The following is a 26,524-nucleotide window of genomic DNA, read 5'->3' as shown; positions in this document are numbered from 1 at the left end:
TGAGAATGATGCACCTGAGTCGGATATTAGGTGAGGGAAAATCTTCACAGAAATTTGGGGAGAGGTACATTTAAACCATGAAAATCTTTTATTTCTCTCACCAAAGTCATAAAACCAAACCAAAATAATTGTCCTGAATTCTTGATTAACGCAGACTGATAGAAATTTATATTGTCAAGCCTTTTACTTACTCTTGTTTCCAATGGCTTCATCATGTTCATGTTTTCCTCTTCCTCTGTGCGAGTTAGGCTTCTTCTTTTTTTAAAAAAATTCTGAAATACAGCCAAGTTTGGATTTCCCTTCCTGTTTTTCCCTCTCTACATTTTGAGTAGCTTTCTATTTAGATTTGTTTACTCCTGTCTACATAGATGGCCACAGGCTATATACAAAACCATTTGCACAGGATAGAATTAAGAGTAAGATACACATTCATATTTTCTTGAAGAATCCCTTTCAATTTAGAGGGCTTTTTGACCCAATTGGCTAAATTTAAAAGGGTAAATTTGCATGTATATTGGTTAGATGTTAGCAAGTCTTGGTTGCTGAAGCTTGGAAATGTCATTCCCTCAGAACCATCTTACTGCACTCTGGGGTAGAGGGACAAGTGACATGTGCTAAGGCAAGCAAAAAATATTCAACAGGTTATGTCATAAGTGCAGAGAAAATCAATAAGAAAAATTTGGCCCAAAGAGTGAAAGATCATTTCTTATTATGAAAGGCTATATAGCAGCATGTAACATGATAGCTGCGGTTTATCCCCATATTGCTGAAATGTGGTTTGCGCTCCTGTGGTAGCTGATTCTGTCCTGCTGCTTGTTCCATGTGGGAGCAGGGTGAGAGGTTCTGTCTGTCTTTCTAATGGCTTCATAGTTTTTCCCCAAGTGTGCTTGTGGATATGAGTTTGTATCCAAGGTTGCAGTTTTCTCCTTATATGGCTATACTATAACTTACGGATATGTAGTTTGTTTTGAGACTTTTAGCTTTTGCATACAGTGTAAAATGAATATCTTTTTAATGTATTTGCATTCTTAGGCAAGTTTATATTGACATAAGTTCCTAACCATAAAATTGCTGGGTTATGGGGTATTTTTAAAATTGATAGACATTGCCACATTGCCTTCCAAAAATTTTTAAACTATTTTATACTTCTATAGTATGTACTAGCCACTCACACTCTCTCTTCCCCCAACACCATATTAGAAGCCAGCAAACTTTTAAAATATTTGGGAATCCAGTAGGTGTAAAATGCTCTCTTTGATTTGTTCCTCCTTAATTATGAGTGAAGTTGAGCATCATTTTGTATATAAGTATATTGTCATTTTTGTTCTTTTCTGCAGACTGTAGTTCATTTGCTCATTCCACACCCCACTCCTAAAATTTGTCATTTTCTTAAAGATTTTTAAGGCATTTTTCCTTATTAAATAAATTAACTTTTGCCAAATATTTTACATATGTTTACTTAAGTTAGTCATTGTCTTTTAAAGGTTTTATGGTTTTTGCTCTGTATTCTGGCTAAACTGACGAGAAGCTTTTTCAATATTAGAACAAACTCACACTTGCCACATTATGTCAAAGATCAAGCACCAGTTGGTGAACATAAGATGTTGTACAATCTTCTGTAAACAAGGATTCCCTGTTATGTTTAACCCATTATCTTAAGTAGGGCAAAGAGGATCTGAGCCCTTTAGAAAACTTGTTTTTTAAAAATTAACATAGAAACCAAGAGTTTTTAGGCTTTTCATAAACCTTAGCCCAATTTTACCAGTTAACTGAGTATTTGAAAATCGTTCTTAAATATCCCCGCAGTTTAGTTTTTAAATTTTTTTCTGAATTATTAGTAAGTTCAAGATTATAGTCTTATTCTGTGACCTTTATATATTTAGTTTGTATACCTATTTGCTTTACTAGTATATACCTGTTTGTGCTTTTGAGAACTTCCCAACTTATTATGCATAGCAGCTATTTAACAAGTTGATGATTACTATCTTTAAAAAAATACTTTTATTGAATTTTAGAGAGAGAGGAAGGGAGAAGGAGAGAGAATGAAACATCAATTGGCTGCCTCATGTACTCCCCCTACCAGAGATTGAGCCCAAAACCCGGGCATGTGCCCTTACTGGGAATTAAACTGGCAACCTTTCGGTGAATGGGGACAATACCCAACCAACTGAGCCACACTGGCCAGGGCAATTACTATCTTTCTTTAAGAAGAAAGAAACCTGCCCTGGCCAGTGTGTCTCAGTGGTTACAGTGTTGACCCACTCATTGAAGAGTCTCAGGTTTGATTCCCAGTCCAAGGGCACATACCTGGATTGCAGGTTGGATCCCAGCCCCAGTCGGGGGGTGTGTGGGAGGCAACCAATGGATATGTCTTTCTATCATCAATGTTTCTCTTTCTCTCCCTCCCCCCTTCATCCCTTCCACTCTCTCTAAAAATCAATGGGAAAAATATCCACTAGGAAGGATTAACAAAAAAATAAAAGAAGAAGAAACCTATTGTCTCAAAGGGATTGGAATATCTCAGCTACATGCTTCAGTTTGTGCCAGAAACCTTTTAATATTGGCTCTCTAACTGTTCCTTATCATGGATTTTTTGTCTCTTCTCCCCCGACCCTTCCCTCTGAAAGAAAAAGGAATAGTTTACATGCTCATTCTGAGATCCCAGAATTTGGTGCAAAGGTGCCATATTTGATTCATTGTGTTTCAGTTCATTGTAGATCTGTGCTATAGCAGCCATGTAACTGGACCTGGTATAGTTATGCCATGGTGGAATACCTCAAAAGCCATATTCTAGCATGTGTCTGTGGCCAGAGCTGAAAATACCTAAGCTTATTATTATAACTGATAGGACATTTAGAGCTGAGAAAAATCTAAAGGTGGTATGCAAGGCTGACTGTCATCTGAGAAAATACCCAGGCAAACCAGAAAAGCTCCTTTCTAAGCTTTTGTCCTCTGTTGAGGGGAAGAGAAGGAAAGTGGGGTGTCTGTAGTATTAGCATTCCCTACCATTTTTTATTAAATTTTTAGGATGAAATAGGTAACATTAGGCAAACTAGAAACTTAGGTTCTTTGCAACTGAAGGAGAGGGTACTCTTGGAAAGGAATTTAGGAATTCAAGCATATATAACCATTCTATTCTAATATTGACTACTTAGTCTTTGCGTAAAGCTCCCAGTGACTCTTATCACATATTTAGCTTATGCAGAGCCCATCAGCCATCTGTGGGCCAGTTTGACCAACCAGGGTCAAATTGCTAATCATGTTATTCACCAAATGGTTTTTTTAAAATTTATTATCTTTTTCTTTTCTTTTTTTTTTATTGTTTAAAGTATTACAAATAGTAGTACATATATCTCCTTTTTTTCCCCATTGACCTTCCCCCAGCTTCCCCTACCCCGTCACATGCCCTCATCCCACCCCCCTACCCCCAGTGTCTTGTATCCATTGGTTATGCTTATGTGCATGCATACAAGTCGGTTGATCTATTTCCCTCCCTCTCCAACACTCCCCAGCCTTCCCACTGTAATTTGACAGTCTGTTCGATGCTTTACTGCCTCTGTATCTACCTTTTTGTTCATCAGGTTATAATGTTCTTTATTTTCCATAAATGAATGAGATCATGTGGTATTTTTCTTCCATTGCCTGGCTTATTTCACTTAGCATAATGCTCTCCAGGTCCATCCATGCTGCTGCAAATGGTAAGAATTCCTTCTTTTTTATAGCAGTGTAGTATTCCATTGTGTAGATGTACCATAGTTTTCTAATCCATTCATCTGCTGATGGGCATTTAGGCTGTTTCCAAATCTTAGCTATGGTGAATTGTGCTGCTATGAACATAGGGGTGCATATATCCTTTCTGATTCGTGTTTCTAGTTTCTTGGGATATATTCCTAGAAGTGGGATCACTGGGTCAAATGGGAGTTCCATTTTTAGTTTTTTGAGGAAACTTCATACTGTTCTCCACAGTGGCTGCACCAGTCTGCATTTCCACCAGTAGTGCACGAGGGTTCCTTTTTCTCCGCATCCTCGCCAGCACTTGTCGTTTGTTCATTTGTTGATGATACGGTAGTCATTCTGACAGGTGTGAGATGGCACCGCATTGTCGTTTTGATTTGCATCTCTCGGATAATTAGTGACTTTGAGCATGTTTTCACACGTCTCTTGGCCTTCCTTCTGTCTTCTTTCAAAAAGTATCTATTTAGGTCCATTGCCCATTTTTTTTATTGCATCATTTATCTTCCTTTTATTAAGTTGTATGAGTTCCCTGTAAATGTTGGAGATTAAACCTTTATCGGTGATAACATTGGCAAATATGTTCTCCCATACAGTGAGCTTTCTTGTTGTTTTGTTGATGGTCTCCTTTGCTGTACAAAAGCTTTTTATTTTGATGTAGTCCCATTTGTTTATTTTCTCTTTAGTTTCCATTGCCCTAGGAGCAGTATTGGTGAAGAAATTGCTTCAGCATATGTCTGAGATTTTGCTGCCTGTGGATTCCTCTAGTATTTTTTATGGTTTCCTGTCTTATGTTTAAGTCCTTTATCCATTTTGAGTTTATTTTTTGTGTATGGTGTAAGTTGGGGGAGTTTCATTTTTTTTTTGCATGTATCTGTCCAATTTTCCCAACACCATTTATTGAAGAGACTGTCTTGACTCCATTGTATGTTCATGCCTCCCTTGTCAAATATTAATTGAGCATAGTGGGTCGATTTCTGGGTTCTCTGTTCTATTCCATTGGTCTATATGTCTGTTCTTGTGCCAGTACCAGGCTGTTTTGAGAACAGTGGCTTTGTAATACAGCTTGAAATCTGGTATTGAGATCCCACCTACTTTGTTCTTCTTTCTCAGGATTGCTGTGGCTATTCCGGGTCTTTTTTATTCCAGATGAATTTTTGGAGAGTTCTTTCTAGGTCTGTGAAATATGCGGTTGGTATTTTAATGGGGAGTGCATTGAATCTATAGATTGCTTTGGGTAGTATGGACATTTTAATGATGTCGATTCTACCAATCCATGAACATGGTATGTTCTCCAATCTGTTAATGTCTTCCTCTATCTCTTTTTTCAGTGTCCTGTAGTTTTCCGCATACAGGTCTTTTACCTCTTTAGTTAAGTTTATTCCTAGGTATCTTAATTTTTTTGGTGCGATGGTAAATGGTATTGTTTTTTTATTATTTATTTATTTTCAACTATTTTTATTTTTATTTTTTAAAATTTAATAAATCTTTATTGTTCAGATTATTACAATTGTTTCTCCTTTCCCCCTCCATAGCTCCCCTCCACACGGTTCTCACCCCACCCTCTGTCCTTACCTCCCCCCCCGCACTGTCCTCATCCATAGGTGTACGATTTTTGTCCAGTCTCTTCCTGCACCCCCCGTACCCTTTCCCCCTGAGAATTATCAGTCCACTCCCTTCCTATGCCCCTAATTCTATTATATTCACCAGTTTATTTTGTTCCTCAGATTTTTAATTCACTTGATTTTTAGGTTCACTTGTTGATAGATATGTATTTGTTGTTCATAATTTTTATCTTTACTTTTTTCTTCTTCCTCTTCTTAAAGAATACCTTTCAGCATTTCATATAATACTGGTTTGGTGGTGATGAACTCCTTTAGCCTTTTCTTATCTGTGAAGCTCTTTATCTGACTTTCCATTCTGAATGATAACTTTGCTGGGTAGAGTAATCTTGGTTGTAGGTTCTTGCTTTTCATCACTTTGAATATTTCTTGCCACTCCCTTCTGGCCTGCACAGTTTCTGTTGAGAAATCAGCTGACAATCATATGGGTGCTCCCTTGTAGGTAATTAACTGTTTTTCTCTTGCTACTTTTAAGATTCTCTCTTTGTCTTTTGCCCTTGGCATTTTAATTATGATGTGTCTTGGTGTGGTCCTCTTTGGATTCCTCTTGTGTGGGGTTCTCTGTGCTTCCTGGACTTGTAAGTCTATTTCTTTCACCAGGTAGGGGAAGTTTTTTGTCATTATTTCTTCAAATAGATTTTCAGTATCTTGCTTTCTGTCTTCTTCTGGCACCCCCATAATTCTGATGTTGGTACGCTTGAAATTGTCCCAGAGTCTTCTTACACTATCTTCAACATTTTGGATTCTTTTTTCTTTTTTCTTTTCCAGTTGAGTGTTTTTTGCTTCTTTGTTTTTCAAATCTTTGACTTGATTCTTGCATTCCTCTAGTCTGCTGTTGGGACTCTGTATAATATTTTTTATTTCAGTCAGTGTATGTTTAATTTCTAGTTGGTCCTTTTTCATATCCTCGAGGGTCTCGCTAAATTTATCAGCCTTTTCTAGGATATTCTTGAAAAGCTTTATAACTGTGGTTTTGAATTCTATATCCAGTCGTTTGTTTTCCTCCATTTCTTTTGTTTGTGATCTGTTTCTTTGCCTTCGCATTTTCATTGCTTCCCTGAGTTAGTAGGGTAGCTTTGTGTGCTAGGTTTCCTATATGGCCCAGTGGGTCAGCCTCCCCATTTAACCTGAGGTGGACACCCTTGGTGCACCCCTTTGTGGACTGTGTGTACTGCCTTGTTGTAGTTAAGTCTTGATTGTTGTTGGTATCACTGGGAGGAATTGACCTCCAGGCCAGTTGGGTGTGAGGATCAGCTGTGCCTACACTGGGAGAAGTTTGATGCTGGAGACAGCCTTATAGGATCAGTCTTGCAAAATTGCAAAAGCCTCTGTGCTCAGCTTGGATGGGGCGGAGTCTCAGGGAGGAGCAGACAGTCTTGGCTTCCCGTCAGCCCTCCCCTTGTGCGCGCGCCTCCAGACCTCTGCCTTCCTGGGACTCCCGAGTTTCCGCCTGATAGTCCAGATTCCCCCTGTAAGAGCGTGGGTCCCCAGGGGCTCACCCGGAACTAGGGTTCAGTGCAGTCAGGAGCTTCTGACTCCCTTCCGCTAGGAAAAGCCTGCGGCAACCTCCGCATTCAGCTTTCTCTGCGTGCACACACGTGCGTGCGCCTCCAGACCCGCCGTGGCTCCCGCAGGTCTCCGAGTCTCCGTGTGCGTTTCTCTCTACCTGACAGTCCAGACTCCCCCTGTATGAGCCTGGGTCCACGGGGTTTCGCCTGGAACTGGGTTTCAGTGTAGTCGGAACTGGGGTTCAGTGCAGTTGGGGGCTTCCTTCCCCCTCCCGCCAGAGAAAGTCAGCCAGGCACTCAGTCGCCCTTCCTCTCTGCGCGCGTCTCTGTACCTCAGCCCTTTGCCGCTCCTCTGATCCTTCGTGAGCTTTCCTCTTTCCTTCTAGTTGTAGAATTTCCAGTCAGCCAGCCTTCCTGTGGTTCTGAATGATGTCCCTTCTGTCCTTTAGTTGTAGTTTTGAAATTGTTGTGTGAGGCAGCAGTTTAGGTGCTTACCTATGCCGCCATCTTGGTTTCTCCCCCTGGTATTGTTTTTTTAGTCTCTCTTTCTGTAAGTTCATTATTGGTATATAGAAATGCCATAGATTTCTTGGCGTTAATTTTTTATCTTGCTACTTTACTGAATTCATTTATTAAGTCTAGTAGTTTTTTGATGGAGTCTTTAGGGTTTCTTAAGTACAATATCATGTCATCTGCGAATAAGGACAGTTTTACTTCTTCTTTTCTGATTTGGATGCCTTTTATTTCTTCTTCTTTTGTAATCGCAGTGGCTAATACTTCCAGTACTATGTCGAACAGAAGTGGTGAGAGTGGGCATCCCTGTCTTGTTCCTGTTCTTAGGGGAAATGGTTTTAGCTTTTGCCCATTGAGTATGATGTTGGCTGTGGTTTTTTCATATATGGCTTTTATTATGTTGAGGTATGATCCTTCTATTCCCACCTTGTTGAGAGTTTTTATCAAGAAAGGGTGTTGGATTTTGTCAAATGCTTTTTCTGCATCAATTGATATGACTATGTGGTTTTTATCCCTCAATTTGTTTATGTGATGTATCATGTTTATTAATTTGTGGATATTGTACCATCCTTGCATCTCTGGGATAAATCCTGCTTGGTTATGGTGTATGATCTTTCTGATGTACTGCTGGATCTGATTTGCTAGAATTTTGTTGAGGATTTTGGCATCTATGTTCATGAGGGATATTGGCCTGTAATTCTCTTTCATTGTGTTGTCTTTATCGGGTTTTGGTATTAGGATGATTATGGCTTCATAGAATGAGCTTGGAAGTGTTCCTTCCTCTTGAATTTTTTGGAATAGTCTGAGGAGGATAGGTTTTAGTTATTCCTTGAATGTTTGGTAAAACTCCCCTGTGAAGCCATCTGGCCCTGGGCTTTTGTTTGCTGGAAGCTTTTTGATGACTGCTTCAATTTCTTCCATAGTTATTGGCCTATTGAGATTTTTAGATTCTTCCTGATTGAGTTTTGGAAGATTGTATTTTTCTAGGAATATGTCCATTTCCTCCATGTTGTCCAATTTGTTGGAATAGAGTTGTTCATAGTATTTTTTTAAACAATCCTTTGTATTTCTGTGGGGTCTGTTGTTAATTCTCCTCTTTCATTTCTGATTTTGGGTCCTCTCTCTTTGCTTCCTGGTGAGCCTTGCTAGAGGTTCATTAATCTTGTTTATCCTTTCAAAGAACCAGCTCTTGATGTTGTTGATCTTTTGTATTGTTTTTTTGGTCTCTATGTCATTTATCGCCGCTCTGGTCTTTATTATTTCCTTCCTTCTGCTTACACTGGGCTTTTCTTGTTGCTCTCTTTCTAACTCTTTGTGTTGTAGGGTTAGGTAATTTATTACCATTGTTTCTTGTTTTTTTTTTTTTTTTTTTTTTTGCAGTGGGCTTGTAGAGCTATGAACTTCCCTCTCAAGACTGCTTTCGCTGTGTCCCACAGATTTTGGATTGTTGTGTTTTCATTGTCATTCGTTGCCATGATGTTTTTTATTTCTTCTTTGATCTCTTGGTAACGCAGTCATTGTTTAATAGCATGCTGTTTAGTCTCCATGTGTTTGATTTTTTTGGATTGTTTTTATTGTAGTTGATTTCCAGTTTTATGCCATTGTGATCTGAGAAGATGCTTGATATGATTTCTATCTTCTTGAATTTGAAGAGACTTTGCCTGTGACCCAATGTATGGTCTGTCTTTGAAAATGAGCCATGTGCACTTGAGAAGAATGTATATTCTGTGGCTTTGTGGTGAAATGTTCTGAAGATGTCAATTAATTCCATCTGATCTAGTGAGTCATTTAGGATTGATGTTTCTTCGTTGATTTTTTGTTTAGAGGATTTGTCCAATGGTGATAGTGGGCTATTAAAATCCCCAACTATGATTGTATTGCTGTTAATCTCTCCCTTGATATCCTCCAGAAGTTTTTTTTATGTATTTGTGTGTTCCAGTATTGGGTGCATATATGTTTACCAGAGTTATTTCTTCTTGTTGGATTGCTCCCTTTAGTATGATGAAGTGGCCTTTCTTATCTCTTTTTATGTCCTTCACTTTGAGATCTAATTTGTCAGATATAAGTATTGCTACCCCAGCTTTTTTTAATTTCCATTCACCTGAAAAACGTTTTTCATCCCTTCACCATCAGTCTGTGTGCATCTTTTTTTCTGAGGTGGGTTTCCTGTAGACAGCAGATATATGGGTCATGTTTTCTTATCCACTTAGTTACCGTTTGTCTTTTGATTGGGGCATTTAATCCATTTAAAGTTATTATTGATAGGTACTTGTTTGTCTCCATTTTTATTCTTTAACCCTGTGTTCCTTCTTCACTTCCTATTTCTTTTTACAGCAGACCCTTTAGCATTTCTTGCATTGCTGGTTTGGTGGTAATAAACTCCCTTAATCCCTTTTTATCTGTGAAGCTCCTGATTTCACCCTCAATTTTGATTGATATCCTTGCTGGGTACAGTATTCTTGTATTCAGACCCTTGCTTTGCATGACTTTGTATATTGCATTACATTCCCTTCTGGCCTGATGTGTTTCTGTTGAGAAATCATTCACTAGTCTGATGGGGGATCCTTTGTAGGTAACTTTCTGTCTCTCTCAGGCCCCTTTTAAGATTCTTACTTTGTCATTGGTGTTTGCCAGTTTAATTATAATGTGCCTTGGGGTCGTTCTTTTGGGGTTCATTTTGTTTGTGATTCTGTGAGCTTCTTGGATTTGTGTGAGTTTTTTCTTTTTTATATCAGGGAAGTTTTTTGTCATTATTTCTTCAAACAGCTTTTCTATTCCTTGCTCAGTTTCCTCTCCTTCTGTCACCCCCATTATGTGGATGTTGTTTCATTGCATGTTGTCCCAAAGTTCCCTTAGGCTCTCCTCCTGCTTTTTAATTTTTTTTTTCTAGAAGCTGCTCTGCTTGGGTATTTTTTCCTATCTTGTCTTCTAGCTCACTGATGTGGTCCTCTGCTTCTTGTAGTCTACTGTTGATGCTTTCTATTGAGTTCTTTATAGTAGCGATGTCATTTTCCATTTCTTCTTGGTTCTTCATTTCCTCTTGGTTCTTACACATATTGTTGAGTTTGTCTTCCATTCTTTTCATCCACCTTATGACCATTTCTCTGAATTCTTTCTCTGACAGGTTGCTTGCCTCCATTTCGTTTACTTCCTTTTCTGGTGATGCCTCCTTTTCTTTCATATGCAGGCTGTTTCTTTGTCTCCCCATGATCTCTCTTCTCCAGGTGTCTGTTTCTGTAGTTCTCTCTCTTTAGCTAGGTTAAATCTGACATTTCTGTGAGAAGATGCAGAGCTCCTCTGAATCCATGAGTTCACACTGCTGCTTGGGGACTGGTGTTCCTGGTTCGCAGCTGTTCACTAGGTGTTGTTGTTGTAGATTCCCGGGAGTTTTAGGCTTCTGATAACATCCACTCTCCCCTTCAAGATGGCGCGGTCTCCGCGTCAGAGCTGGTTACTCCGGGAGGGTTTTCAGCAGCAGCGGAGGCTGCCCTGTCAGGGGAACCCCGTCTGGCAATCCCCAACAGTCCCATGGAGTATAGCTGTCACTCTTCTCGCAAATAAACACTCCCTGTGCCACCACACACTCTCCTTTTGTTCTCTCACTCACACACTATCTTGCAGTCTGCCTTCCCGTTGGCAGCCATCTTCAACCCAGAAGCTCACCAAATGTTTATTGCTGAATGTGTTCCCAGTTCACAGCAACCTTTTATTTTAGTTGGACTCATGAAGATAGATGCTAGTCTCCTTTGGTTTTCAAGCATTTTTCTTGAGTGTGTTTTTAATATTACAGCTCCACATTCTTCTGAAGCCTTCCAGTAGCACCTTAGATACCACTTCCTCACTCCTGTTTTACTTAAAGGCTCTACTCCCCTTTTGTACTTGATGATTCTGTTTCATTCCTTTCTCTCATTGTCTTGGGGGTGGGGATGGAGGGCACTTCAGATGCCTATTCTGACTTGGGTCTTGTGGAATGCCATGGTTCTTATTTTTTAAATTTTGTTTAATTTCTGGTGGCTGATGGAGGCATTGTATCTAATTAGACCTTCCTGTTGAGTTAATCACACCTTCTTGTTTTCTTTTAAATAGTCCTTAAATGTTTCAGGGTTAAAACACTGGATTCTCTGGTACTCTCTCCAGCCTTACTTTAGATGAAAATGAAGATAGAAAGCAGTATTGGGGGTTATTTGAAAAGCCTTATCTTTTCACTAATAACATGAAATCAGGAGACTGATAATTTGCCACAAAGATCACACATTAAATTTTATGACTTTTAAACATGTCTTAAATTGGTCACTATTTTCTCATTTCATTCATGTCCAATGGGAGAGGGACAGGTATGATTTGAAAATGGCTGTGAAGGTAAGTGTAAGGTGCTGTGGGAGCACTCCAGAGGGGCATTTAACTTGAACTCAGAGTTGCGGGCGGCAAGAGGATGCATGATATCTCACCTAGAGGTAGGATAGCAATTAGAAGAAGTGTGGGAAGAATATTCCAGGTTGGTGAGAGAGAGCATGGCATGTCTGAAGAATTAAAATGCGGGTAGACAGATCATGGCATGGAAGATGGCAAGAGTGACCATAGTCATTGAAGTAATGGTAATGTCTGGTCTCCAACAGGGAGAGTGCAGAGTAGGAAGAGAAGGAAGCCTTTGGCAGAAGAGCCTTCCCTGAAGGGACCATGTAGATCCTTTAGCATATAGCATGTTCCTTCTCTGGAAGTGCTGTGGACGTTTTCACAGTGTATTTTTCCCTGGAAGCATTGAGTTTATGTTGTGCTTAGGTTGATTAGTCTTTTGTAGACTCACCTGGGAACCTTTGTCACATTATTTCTAGGGACTAAAATGCAGCTTGAGATGCCACCAGCTATGCTAGGGACATATTTCCTCCCTTCCTGACTGTTGCTTATTTTATCCCTTCCCAGAGGGAAGGGTTGGAGTGGAGTCAGGGCCTTCAGAGGAGGATTAGGTTATGGGTGAGGAATTAGTGAACATATGTGCCAGCCACAACAGTGAGACCTGGTATTATCTGTGGCAAAGGTCTGAGTGGTTTGTTATAGGAGAATGCTTACTCTTTTTGAAACGGGGCAGTTCTTTGGAAGAAAAAAAAAGGCTTGTTCTTTCGGATGTTACCTCCAAAATTGATAAAATCCTCCGTGAAATTCTAGTTAATACTTTTTAAAAATCAATGCCTAACTTAAATGTAACCTTCTGCAAACTTTTACTTATTCCTTTGACCCACTATTATGTCATATAGAACTCTTGTGAGGCCCAGCATGATGCAGGGTATTGCTAAATTAGGTGTTACTCTAAATTATTTTATCTCAGATTATAAACCCCCTGAAAGAAGGATTATGACTGGTACTGCCCACTCCAGTGGATGCAGAGTAGGTGCCCAGTAAAGAGTGTGCCTAAATAAATAGAAGTCTGTCCACATACGATGAAGGAAGGGGGAGTAGCTTCTTCAAGTTTCTGTTAAAGATGGGTTTTGAAAGTTCTTTCCTATCTCTGCCAGAACTGTTGCTAGAGGCTGTTCCAGCTAATAACCTTTGCCTTTCTTTAGCTCAGCTGATATTTACTTGTAGGGAAGGAGCTTTATGTTAAAATCTCAAACATGCCTTATCTTTTTCTTTGCAAGCCTTTCCTCACTGCTTAGAAGGGACGTTCATATCAAAATTGAGTGAACCTAGGTGGTCTCTGCTCAGTGGAATAGAATCTCTTAATTAGGTGGGAGCTGAAAGTCAGTTTTTTTAAAGATTCATTGAGCAACTTTACTTTGGCCTACCTAAAACTAGAAATAAAAAATCCTAACAGATCTAATGTCAAAAGAGAAGTAAAATTTTATTTTTCAAATCAACCAGTTTTCTACTTTCATCAGGTTCATCATAAGTGTGTGTATGCATATATACTCATACTGATTGTATTTTAAATGATTGGATGCTTTGAGTTAAAAGATGGTCTGTCTAGTATAACCTAAAAGCTTCAGTAAATAAATGCTTCTGATCTGCCCCCTCCTCATTCATGAGGCATAAACCTCTTATTTCCTTCAGTAACAAGAAAAACAAATTGATTTTTTAGGGTAGTTAGATAAAGAATTAACAGATTCATGATGTGTGTTGCATCTTAAAGTGAATTTTGTTGTGTGACTATAATTCCCTCAAAAGTCAATTTTAAGGATTTGCTTTTATATAACTTTCAGAGGAAATCCTTCTACCCAAATTGAGGAAATTTCTGGGCATTTGAGGTTACAAGGTTTCTGATAATAGATTTTTTTTTTGAATAAATGATCTACTACAAATATCCAAAAAAAACATGGCTAGAAACAATGGCAAACTTTACTGGGTTTATATAGAGGAATTTTCTTGGAGTGCATGAGTACCTAAGGAATATACTGAGACTTTCTTGATTAAAACATTAATTAGGAGGTCAGTTGTTGTTTTTTTAATTGAAGTGTTGGGTTCCGCCACCCCACTTAAATTTTTTTTTAATTTTTTATTGTTGAAAATATTACATACGTCCCCCTCTTTCCCCCATTAACCCCCTCCAGCCTGCCCTGGCCCTCCCCCCGTCTCTCCCCAGGCCTTCAGCACCCTATTGTTTGTGTCCATGGGCTATGCATATATGCATACAAGGTCTTTGGTTGACTAACCCCACCCCCTTCCCTCTGAGATTCCGCACTCTGTTCCATGCTTCCATATCTCTGCATCCACTCCATCAGTTTATTTTGTTACTTAGATTTCACATATGAGTGCGATCATGTGATACTTGTCTTTCTCTGACTGGCTTATTTCACTTAGCATGACACTCTCCAGGCCCCTCCAAAGGGTAAGAGATTCTTCTTTTTTACTGCTGCATAGTATTCCATGGTATTAATGTACCACATCTTTTTTTATCCACTCACCTACTGATGGGCACTTGGGCTATTTCCAGATCTTAGTTATTGTAAATTGTCCTGCTATGAACATGGGATTGCATACATTCTTTCTGATTGGTGCTTTATGTTTCTTAGGACATATTCCTAGAAGTGGAATCACTGGGTAAAATGGCAGATCCATATTTAATTTTTTGAGGAAACTCCATACTGTTTTCCATAATGGTTGCATCAGTCTGCATTCCCACCAGCAGTGTACTAGGGTTCCCTTTTCTCCACATCCTTGCCAGCACTTGTCATTTGTTGACTTGTTGATGGTAGCCATTCTGACAGGTGTGAGATGGGTGCCTCATTGTTTTTATTTGCATCTCTCGGGTGACTAGTGACTTTGAGCATTTTTTCATATGTCTCTTAGCCACCTGTATGTCCTTTTTGTAGGTCCTTTGCCCATTTTTTAATTGGATTATTTGTCTTTTTGTTAAGTTGTATTAGTTCCTTATATATTTTGGATATTAACCCTTCATCAGATGTATCATTGCCAAATATGTTCTCCCATACAGTGGGTTCTTTTTGTTTTGTTGATGGTTTCTTTTACTGTGCAGCAGCTCTTTATTTTGATGCAGTCCCATTTTTAAAAATTCTCCTTAGTTTCCTATGCTTTAGGAGATGTATCTGTAAACATATTGCTGTGAGAGATGTCTGAGATTTTTCTGCCTATGGTTTATTCTAGGACTTGTATGGTTTCACAGCTTTTAAGTCTTTTATCCATTTTGAGTTTATTCTTGTGTATGGTGTAAGTTGGTGGTCTAGTTTAATTTTTTTTGCATGTATCTGTCCAATTATCCCAACACCATTTTTTTGAAGAGACTTTCTTGACTCCATTGTATGTTCATGCCTCCTTTGTCAAATATTAATTGAGCATAGTGGGTCGATTTCTGGGTTTTCTGTTCTGTTCCGTTGATCTATATGTCTGTTCTTGTGCCAATACCAGGCTGTTTTGCTTACGGTGGCTTTGTAGTATAACTTGAAATTGGTATTTGTAGTATAACTTTGTAGTGTAACTTGAATTTGGTATTGTGATTCCTCCAACTTTGTTTTTCTTTCTCAAAATTGCAGCTATTCGAGGTCTTTTTTGATTCTATATAAATTTTTGGAGTATTTGTTATAGCTTTATGAAATATATCATTGGTATTTTAATAGAGATTGCATTGAATTTCTAGATTGCCTTGAGTAGTATGGACATTTTAATGTTGATTCTACCAATCCATGAACACGGTATATTCACTTATTTATATCTTCTTCTACCTCTTTTCTCAATGTCCTGTAATTTTCTGAGTACAGTCTTTTTTCTCCTTGGTTAAATTTATTCCTAAGTATCTTAATATTTTTGTTGCCGTGGTAAATGGGATTGTTTTAGTTTCTCTTTCTGAGAATTCATTATCTATATATATGAAAGCCAAGCAACCAGAACGCTGGAATGACCGGTCGCTATGAGGTGCACTGCGGCCAGCCAACCAGCCCGATTAGGGGGCTGCCCCTCCCCGTGGCTGGATTGGGGCCGGCCTGCCAACCTCCTGTAACCCCTCCCCCCAGCTGTTCCCATCCCCAATCAGCCACCTCCACCCTGATTGGAGGTGGGGCTGGCCGGCCAACCTCCCGTGTCTCTCCGTTGCCCCCAACCTGCCCGGCCTGATCGGGCCCCATCAGGGTGGGCCGGCTGGACCCCATCTGTGCATGAATTCGTGCACCGGGCCTCTAGTTGGTGTATAAAAAAGCCATTGAACCCTAGCCAACTTGGCTCAGTGGATAGAGCATCGGCCTGCGGACTGAAGTGTCCCAGGTTCGATTCCTGTCAAGGGCACATGCTAGGGTTGTGTACTTGATCCCCAGTAGGCAAGGGGTGCAGGAAGCCACCAGTAAATGATTCACTCTCATCATTGATGTTTCTATCTCTCCCTCTCTCTTCCTCTCTGAAATCAATAAAGATATATATATATTTTTAAAAGCCATAGATTTTTAGGTGTTGATTTTGTATCCTGCTACATTGCCAGTTTTTTGTTTTTGTTTTATTTTTTAATTAAATTTCAGAAACCTTTCCCTGAAATCCTGGTATTTGATCTTGGAGATTATCAGTAATTAATTATACTTGTCACATTCTTTTCTTATTAATGTCTATGAATAAATCACGGTTTATTCCTGCAGGTAGAAATTCTCATACCTGAATCATTTTTGTTTTGTTTTAAATATGGAACGCTTCATGAATTTGTGTCATCCTTGTGCATAGGCCATGCTAATCTTTTCTGTATTGTTCCAATTTTAATATATGTGTTGCTAAAGTGAGCACCAAATCAGTTTTGTTGAAACTCTTATTTTTTTACCCATTAATATCAGTGGACTACTTAATTTTATTAGCAACACAGGAATATTGGGGGGAAAGGAAAGGAATGTGACCCTGTTTAGATTTGATAGTGACCATATCAATTTATCACTTATATTTAAACTTTTAAGTCTCCTTTTTGTCCTCTGCTAACCTATATCCCCCAATATTCCTTCTCTTCTCCAGCAGTCCATTAGAAATGGGGGCAGAGGGACGAGTGTCATTGTTCCCAATTAACAGATGGGGGATGAGAGAAAGCGAGTAACAAACATACATAAAAATGCACTCAGAAAACAAAACCATGTCTCCTCATTCCCAATCAGTCATCTGCTGTTATGGTTTATGTACTAATGACATATCCATACCAGAATGTCTTGAGGGCACCCAAAGGTAGAACACTGGGTTAAATTCCTTTGCCTGTTTGTCTCTCTCCTGTGATTACTATGTTTTACAGAAAGAGCCACATTTTTTGGATGGGCATTTTGTAAGGAAAAACTTTTGATACACTTCATAGTTTAACCTCGCAGATGTCTTATTAAATATTTCTAAGCACATGGCTAGCCCTAACTAGGATAATTGCCTTTGTCCTTTTTCTTTCTATTACCATATATTTTGATTCTGTGCAATACAACTGCATTAAGCTTAACCTCGAATTAAGAAAAAATATGGCTGAAATAATCTCACAAAACATTCTTGTTCAAGTTCCATAATATTCATTATTAACTTTGACCCACCATGGTACATCTTAGTTTTAAAATTCGTTTTTCACGTTGTTTTAGTGCTGGGTGCCAACTTTAATATTTTGACATTTTTCAAATCTCAGAGTTCATCAAAATCAGATGTAACCTGTTCTAGCTTGCATTTCAATAAGAGCTGATTTGTTAATGAAATTTGTATATACTGAACCTTGAATTAAAATACAAATTTAATTTTTCAAGCGGAACTTTTTTTTTTTTTTAATATATTTTATTGATTTTTTACAGAGAGGAAGGGAGAGGGATAGAGAGTTAGAAACATCGATGAGAGAGAAACATCGATCAGCTGCCTCCTGCACGCCCCCTACTGGGGATGTGCCCGCAACCAAGGTACATGCCCTTGACCGGAATCGAACCCGGGACCTCTCAGTCCGCAGGCCAACGCTCTATCCACTGAGCCAAACCAGTCAGGGCTCAAGCGGAACTTTTAAGTGACAGTCTTGTCTTGTTCCTTGGGTTTTCTTATTTTGATAAAACTCCCTCAATTCCCATCATCAGATGATGTGGAGTCTAAGAGTTGTAAGATTATGTTTTTATGAACAAAGCCAAATGATCCCCTCAGTTCCCTCCCCTAACTTCCCCCCAGTGCATTTTCTAACTTTGGGCTAAAAAATGTTGACTGTTTTTTCAATGTTAATTTGAACATAAATAGCTGTTGGCTATCATTAAATTGTTTGTGAATCACTAAAAGGTGCATTTCTTTCTCTTTTTTCCAGGCTGGACGTAAAGAAAGAAGTGATGCACTCAACTCTGCAATAGATAAAATGACCAAGAAGACCAGGGACCTGCGTAGACAGGTAAGCTAAAGAAAGTATCGATTGCTTCCCCAAGTTCTCAATTTTGTAGTTTTTGTTAAAATCTCAATAAGTACTGGTCCTGCTCACATTTTGTTAGGGCTAAGAATTGCTTTTCACAGGAAACTATTTCTGTCTGTTTTGTTGCTCATAAGCTTCTAAATGGCTAATCAAATGTCTCGGGGACCTGGACTAATATGGTCCCACTGGGATGGACTGCATAAATTAGCTCTAGTGTAAAAAGGATGTACAAATAAGAAAATCAATTTAAAATGACTTGGGGACTGAAAATACCCTGAAGAATCTCGTGATACTCACTTATTAGTAAAGACAAATTGCAGTTATTTTCTGACTTGCCCCATTCTGATTACACACTCACAGTTTCTTTAGATCCTTGATGGAGATGTATTTCCAGGATACATACGGTGGGTATAGAGGAAAGAACTTCTTTTTTTTTTTTTTTTTTTAAATATATTTTATTGATATTTTACAGAGAGGAAGGGAGAGGGATAGAGAGCTAGAAACATCGATGAGAGAGAAACATCGATCAGCTGCCTCCTGCACACTCCCCACTGGGGATGTGCCCGCAACCACAGTACATGCCCCTGACCGGAATCGAACCTGGGACCCTTGAGTCCGCAGGCCGACGCTCTATCCACTGAGCCAAACCGGTTTCGGCGAGGAAAGAACTTCTTAAAGTTAAATAATTCCATTAACATTTTGGAATCAAATTAACTTTTACTCTTTAAAATGGTAAGGTTGAATTTATAGAAGATGCTTGATATGATTTCAATCTTCTTGAACTTATAGAGACTTGTTTTGTAACATGTGGTCTATCTTTGTGAATGATCCATGTGTACTTGAGAAGAATGTATATTCTGTTGCATTGGGGTGAAATCCTATCTAATAAAGAGGGAATATGCTAATTGACTGCCCCACCCTCAAAGATGGCGGCGCCCACAGCCACAAGATGGCAGTGCCCCGTACCATCAGCCCCGCCGGAGCGACAGGTGCACAGCAAGCGCATGTGTCTCTGGAATCTCCCAGTCCCCTCAGCCTCCCAGCCGCCCAGGGCTGGCCCAAGGCACAGGCAAGCCTCAGATAGCGGCTGCCCAGCTGACGCCCGAGGCGCAGGCAAACCTCGGATGGCGGCTGCCCAACTGCCCAGGGCCACCCGAGGCTCAGGTAACCAGGGCCGGCCGAGACTTCTGCTGCTGGCAGTGGCAGAGCAGAGAGGTGTGATGGGGTGTCGCCTTACCCTGATCGCCGGGTCGCCTCCTGCCCTTGAGGGCTCCCGGACTGTGAGAGGGCTGAGGGACCCCCCGCTCCAGTGCATGAATTTTCATGCACCGGGCTTCTGGTGTTCTATAAATGTAAATTAAATCCATCTGATCCAGTGTGTTCTTTAGAGTCTCTGTTTCCTTGTTAAGTTTTTGTCTGGAAGAACTATCCAGTAAAGTCAGAGGGGTGTTAAAGTCCCCTACTATGACTGTGTTGGTGTCGATCTCTCCATTAAAGTCCTCTAGAAGTTTTTTTTATATATTTAGGTGCATATATGTTTATCAGGCTTATATCCTCTTGTTGGGTCAACCCCTCTAATATTATGTAGTGACCTTTGTTGTCTCTTGTGATGGCCTTCATTTTAAAGTCTATTTTGTTGGATATGAATATTGCTACTCCAGCTTTTTTTTCTTTTCCATTTGCATAGAAAATTTTTTCCCATCTCTTCACTCTCAACCTATGTGTGTCTTTTGTTTTGAGGTGGATCTCTTGTAGATAGAATATAGTTGGGTCATGTTTTTTATCCAATCAGCTACCCTACGCCTTTTGATTGGAGCATTTAGTCCACTTACATTTAGGGTTATTATTGATAGGTACTTATTTATTGCCATTTTAATTATGTATGGCTAGGTTTCTCTCTGTTTCTTCTTCTCATTACAGCAATCCCTTTAGCATTTCTTGTAATCCTGGCTTGGTGGTGATGTACTCCTTTAGCCTTTTTTTGACTGGGAAGTTCTTTATTTGACTGTCTATTTTGAATGATAGCCTTGCTGGATATAGTAATCTTGGTCTCAGATCCTTGCTTTCCATTACCTTGAGTACTTCATGCCATTCCCTTCTGGCCTGTAGAGTTTCTGATGAGAAACCAGGTGTCAGCCTTATGGGAACTCCTTTGTAGGTAACAGTTTTCTTTTTTCTTGCTGCCTTTAAGATTCTCTCTTTGTCTTCAATTTTTGGCATTTTAATTATGATGTGACTGGGTGTAGGCTTGTTTGGGTTGTTCTTGTTTGGGGTTCTCTGTGCCTCCTGAACTTGTGTGACTTTTTTCTTTACCAGGTTAGGAAGTTTTCTGCCATTATATCGTCAAACACCTTTTCTTTTCCTTTCTGCCTCTCTGGCACACCTGCTATTCTAATATTGTTACGTTTCACATTGTCCCACAGCTCCCTTAAGCTGTCTTCCTGTTCTTTAATTGTTTTTTCTTTTTGGTTTTCTGATTGAGTGCTATTTTCAACTCTGTCTTCTAATTCACTGATTTGATCCCCAGCTTCCCCTAATCTGCTGTGTATTCCTTCCAGTGTGTCATGTCATTCTTTATCTCAGACTGTTCTTTTTTCATAGTTACTATATCTTTTTTCATGCTGTTGAGCATCTTTACCATCATTACTCTGGACTCTGTTTCAGATAAGTTTCTTATCTCTGCTTCATTTATCTCTTCTGGAAAATTCTCTAGTTCTTTCATTTGGGGGTTGTTTCTTTGTTTCCTCATTGGGTTTGTGACAGTGTTTTAGGTAAATCCTCTACACCAGTGGTTGGCAAACTCATTAGTCAACAGAGCGCACATCCGCAGCTCGCGAGCTGCAGTTTGCCGACCATTGCTCTACACCTCTCAATCTCTAGTGCAGGGCAGTGTTAAAGGCTATTTCTGACTAATTAGATCAGGCAAGGACTCAAGCCTCCAGAAACCTCCTCTTCCTATAGACGGATAGGATTCTGACTTGAATTGCCCCCCCCCCCCACCCCCACACACAGTTGTCCTCAGGTATGGTGAGAGGTTTTTTTTTCAACAGGGTGGGACAGTTGCTCCTGCCTGGAGGCTAATTGTTACTTTTAATCTCTCAAGTGGCCTCAGGGCAAGGTGTTTTCCAATAGGGTGTGTCAACTGTTTTCCCCCCAGGCAAGGCAAATGTCTATGTGGGAAAGATGTCCACCGCTGTGTGAGAGAATGACTTAGCCCAGGAAACTTGGGGTGTCTGCCTTCTGAGCTCTATTTCCCATGTCCCCAGTCCTGGCCTCTGTGCTCACAGCTCCAGTCCACTTTACCCTCCCTCTGCCAGAGCACAAAGTGGGTGGCTCTACAGGGAATTTTGTACATTGGCCCTTTTAGAGGGTGCCTGAATTTTTAGCTGTTACTCTCTAACAGACAGCACCCCACTGCTTTTCACAGCCAGATGTTATATGGGTACCCTCCACAGTATTGGTGCTTTCTGCTGGGGGGGCCCATCTTGGGGATTAGATCCCAGAGTTCTCAGTGGCACCCCCCCCCCCCACCCCCCATAGCTGAGATATCTCTCCAGGACTTCAGTTCCTGTCTTTGGGTGCCCGGCCAGCCCTTTGGTGCCTCCACCCCTCCTACCAGTCTGTATGTGGTCTTTACTTTCGGTCCTCGGGTGTCAGGGTTCTCTACTGCAAGTTTTCTGTTGATTATTCAGGAAGTTTTTCTGCATTTTAATTGTAATACCAGTTTGTTCCTGGGAGCATGTCTGTGCAGCACCCACTTACTCTGCTGCCATTCTTTTATTATTATCATCATCATTATTTTTTTAAAATATATTTTTATTGATCTCAGAGAGGAAAGGAGAGGGGGAGAGAGATAGAAACATCAGTGATGAGAGAGAATCATTTATTGGCAGGCTCCTGCACGCTCCCTACTGGGACCAAGCCTGCAACCCCGGCATATATGCCCTTGACCGGAATCAAACCTGGGACTCTTTAGTCCACAGGTCGACGCTCTAGCCACTGAGCCAAACAGGCTAGGGCTCTACCACCATTTTTAATCTCCGAAGTTGAATTTATAAAACAATGTATCAAAACTTAAAAGAGTGGTAGTAGTAATACAATTTCCATACTTAGTGGAGAGACATTTTATTGTCATGTCTGATACAATGCAAAATTAGAGATGGGCTGTATCTTTATTTTCTTTTTGCCTAAGTATCAGAAATGGTTATAAGATGACCTTTCAGTTTATTTTATTTTACTTTTTTTTTTATTTCCTCACTTGAGGGTATGTTTTTACTGACTTGAGAGAGAGAGGAAGGAAGATACATCGATGTGAAAGAGAAACATTGATTGGTTGCCTCCCGTATGCACCCCGACTGGGGCTCGAACCTACAACCTAGGTATGTGCCCTGACTGGGCATGGAACCCGCAACTTTTCAGTGTATGGGATAGCACTCCAACCAACTGAACTACCTGGCCCGGGTGGATGACCTTTCAGTTTTAAGGTTCAGTAAGCTAATCCTGTTCAGATAAACCAGGAAGTACATTTTCCCTCTCATTTTTATTTAGCCATTTAGGCTAATACCTATATTCTAAGACTATGTGCCAACTTAACTCAGAGCTGCTCTTGTTTAGTTTTGTATTATTCGTTTAAGATACAAGCTTTGTAATTCCCAAGAGAAAAAAAATATAATGTTGAAAACTGAGATTCTATTGCTGGAATGTTGTAACTGTAGTGTAAACCAAACATGTCAAACTCAAAGGCTAACACGGGCCAAATAAACAAGGTTTAAGTTTATGTGGGCCACAAAAAAACCAAAAGCTTCATTTTCATAGAAATGTAGGTTTATTTCGATAGAGACATGCTGAATACAAAGGGCTGAAATATATGAGTAATCGTTAACATAAAATAATGAACATTTTAATAAAAATTAATATTTTTTCTTGAACATTAACTTACCAGACACTGAATTACTGCACAAATTTATAAGTATAATGCAAATAAACCTATTTTTCTTGTTCTCTGAAAGCAAAATATTTCCTGTTGCACACACCAAACAAGTCAGTCCAAGACTAATGACGTGGCAGTCGGCTGCTAAAATATTCACTGCTAGTATTAGTGGAGAGAAACGGTGCACCTGCACGTAAGGGAAATGAATGCAACACAATTATAGCAATCAGTCATTATCCAAAGTTGTAGTTTGTTATTAATAATTATGTATAACAGGATATTGTAAAAATTAAGGTACGAAATTTTTATTAAAATGTTTCTTACATATATTGGCTGGTCTGAAAAAAAATACTTGGTGTAAACCTTTATCTCCACAATCATGTTTCCTATGTTAGAGAATATATAACTGAATGGATCACATTGAGGGGGGGAGGGTCCTCATATAAGTGCAGCGAAGCTATCATAAGCTTCAATTAGATTTAAAAGTACAAGAGAAATAAGCAATATAACTTCTTGTTAAAAATAAAATCAAATTTTTACAATTTAATTATTAGCTTCGCAAAGCTGTCATGGACCATGTGTCAGATTCATTCCTGGAAACCAACGTTCCACTTTTAGTGTTGATTGAAGCTGCAAAGAATGGAAATGAGAAAGAAGTTAAAGAGTATGCCCAAGTTTTCCGTGAACATGCCAACAAATTGATTGAGGTAAGTCTATTAGCAGTTTTATTAATTGTAAGTAACTTGATGTAATGTGGTGATTTTTTTTTTTTTTTTTAGTCACATTATTTAATCAGCTAAAAATTTTAGGGGCTCACCCAATATACAATATGTATAAGATCATTACTACTTAACATCTATCTACAACTACCATTTTGGTCAGTTACATTGATTATGTACATGATTAAATATAGATAATCCCTATCCTGGAAACTTAACATTTCTATTTAATGTTATGCTAATAAAGGTAGATTATGACATGACTGAACTCACAAAACACAATAGAAGGGAGTAGTGGCTAGAAGTCAGAGCTCAAGAGTCACACTGTCTGGGCTTGCATCCTGGCAAATAACCACCCTACCCCACTACCCCACCCCAAATTCTAATTTCTTGTCTGTAAAATGAGGATGCTAATAATACCTACCTTGGAATTATTTTAAGGTCTAAAAGAGAAAATGTATGTCAGGTGCTTAACACTTTACCTGAGACACAGACTCAGCCAGTCATCTTATTTGAAAATTGAAGACACTGATCCTTAACAATGCTGTTAATTAGATATGTTTGAATAGTAGAAATATGTATGTAAGTGATTGGTTTGTAGAGTGATAAGAAAGAGGAGTGAATTGCTATTTAGTTTCCAGGTAAGTTAGGGTTGCTCTTACCTTTTGCTAACTGAAATAATGTTATTGTTTAATTTAGTCATTATTACTTTCTTTCAAAAATTTGACACATAGTAAGCATATATCCAAGTTATTTGTTTTTGTAACCTTAATGTAAAAGATCTATTATTTGGAAAAGATATTTCATAGACTATTTGGTAAGTTAGTTGTTATGTAAGAACAGAAAATGGGGCTTTTATGTAAAATCTATCTCTTGTACGTTTGGATTTATAGTGACATTAGGCCAGGTTAATACCATAAAAATATTCCAAGGAAAACATCAGTAATCACATTAAATGCATTGCTAATTTTACATCTAGTTTTCTTTTAACATTATGAATTAATTATGTACATAATACATAGGTCAGTCTGCTATTTAAGGTAGTGATTCTGGCATTTGGAATTAAAATGGGAAGACTTTCATTTTCTGTCTCCATTAAGCATAATCTTGTTCACAATAGTTACAATGACAGCTTGAGGTATAACCTCCAAATGTATAAAGATTGTATTCAGAAAGCCAACCTCTGTAAGTAGCCTACATATTAGAAAGTATGCCTGTGAAGTAGGAAGCAAGGACACTACCAGCCCAAGGCCTTGGGTAACAGGTACCGGTAATGGCATGAATAGGGCTCTGTGTGTTAGCTGAACCTCAGCGGGAAGCCCTTGTCTGTACTGCAGTTTGAGGGCCCTTTGGGCCTGCCTTGTCATCCTCAGTCTCAGAGCTGGCACTTGCTGAGCACCCTACTGTGTACCATATGCAACTGCAATGTACTTTCCACAACAACATTTCTCAGGTGAGGAAACTTGAGCTTAGAGTTAAATAACTTATCTTAAGGCTACCTGGCTTGTATCCATCCAACAATGAGGGCTGTGCCACTTGAGCTTATTGGCTTAGTAGACAGCCTTATTCCCATGGGGAGCTTTAGGTGGACCTGGTGGCCTTGGAGACCATGCTTCCAGGATTTTTGTCCATGCTTACTTGTACTTTTCATTTCATTCTGAACATCAGTTACCAAGGGCGCCTTGGAGTTTAGAGTTAGGTGTTCCCTTTCACAACTCAGTTCTGACCCCTTTTTCACCTCCCTCCCCTCTCTGTGCCCTCCACCTCCTTATCCCCCACACAGATATATGTATTAAATGGCTTTTCATTGCTTGAGTCATAACCAAAGGCTTTGTAGCACCATTCTGCAAACAGTTAATTACATCTATGGTGATAGAGACACTAGGATATATAATTGCATATGTACATGAAAAGAAAATGAGCGTTTAAAGTGTTGTAGAAGCCTCAATTTCCTGACTCAAGGCAGAACTTTGTTCTTCAGTGACAAGGCTTCTCCTCCCCACACTACTTTTATATTATAATAAAACACCCGAACTTGTTTTAAGCAAAGGTAAAATACTTCATTGTTATTGTTTTGATAACTTCTTGGCTTCTTCCTTTCTTTTCATTAGTTACCTCTTAAAAGGAGCCAACTTTGATTTGATGGGAGATTTGCCATTTTTCCTGGGGGTTTAGAAGTAAGAGTGCTATGTGAAAGTTGGGTAGGACTAGTGGTGATAGGCCTCTGGCAGGAAAGGAAAGATTCTGTAGCCACTGAGAATTCTGTCAGATGCTTGTTTTCCTAAAATACTGCAGTACAGTTCTGTTGCTTACCACCTGGAGTTACCACAGCTGCAAGTTAGGGGGTCCCCAGACCACCTGCACTTCTAACTGGCTACAAATTTGGAGGCTTCCCATGGCCTATTTCAGTTTCAGTAATTTGCTAGAACAACTCATAGAATTCAGAATAGTGCTATACTAATTATGATTACGTTTTATTATGATACAAATTGAGACCAGCCAAATAAAGAGACACATAGGGTGAAGTATGAAAAGGCCTTGTTAAGAAAACACAAAAAATGCAACCAAGTAGATTTGAAAATCTAATGTCTTTGTTAAGAGATTCATGAGTCAGGAAGCATCCCATCTAGCAACTAGAAGGGCACTCTAAGGGTTGTACAAAATGGAAGGTTTTATAGAAGGGAGAG

The 26,524-nt window shown here is 39.3% G+C and overlaps 1 protein-coding gene across 4 annotated transcripts in view; it reads left to right on the top strand.

Annotated features, from left to right (window-relative positions):
- Positions 1-26,524, top strand: part of CTNNA1 (catenin alpha 1) — a 198,832-nt gene that overhangs the window by 132,885 nt on the left and 39,423 nt on the right. For all 4 annotated transcript variants that reach the window (XM_080672996.1, XM_080672997.1, XM_080672998.1 and 1 more), the window contains 2 exons: positions 18,090-18,170; positions 23,673-23,825. In XM_080672996.1, coding sequence (XP_080529122.1) covers positions 18,090-18,170; positions 23,673-23,825 — 234 coding nt within the window. The remainder of the gene's footprint in view (positions 1-18,089; positions 18,171-23,672; positions 23,826-26,524) is intronic.

Source organism: Plecotus auritus (assembly GCF_963455305.1).
Source record: "Plecotus auritus genome assembly, chromosome: 6".
Taxonomy (NCBI): Eukaryota; Metazoa; Chordata; class Mammalia; order Chiroptera; family Vespertilionidae; genus Plecotus; species Plecotus auritus.
Note: the sequence above shows the minus strand (reverse complement) of the source record. Positions and strands in the feature narration are given on the sequence as shown.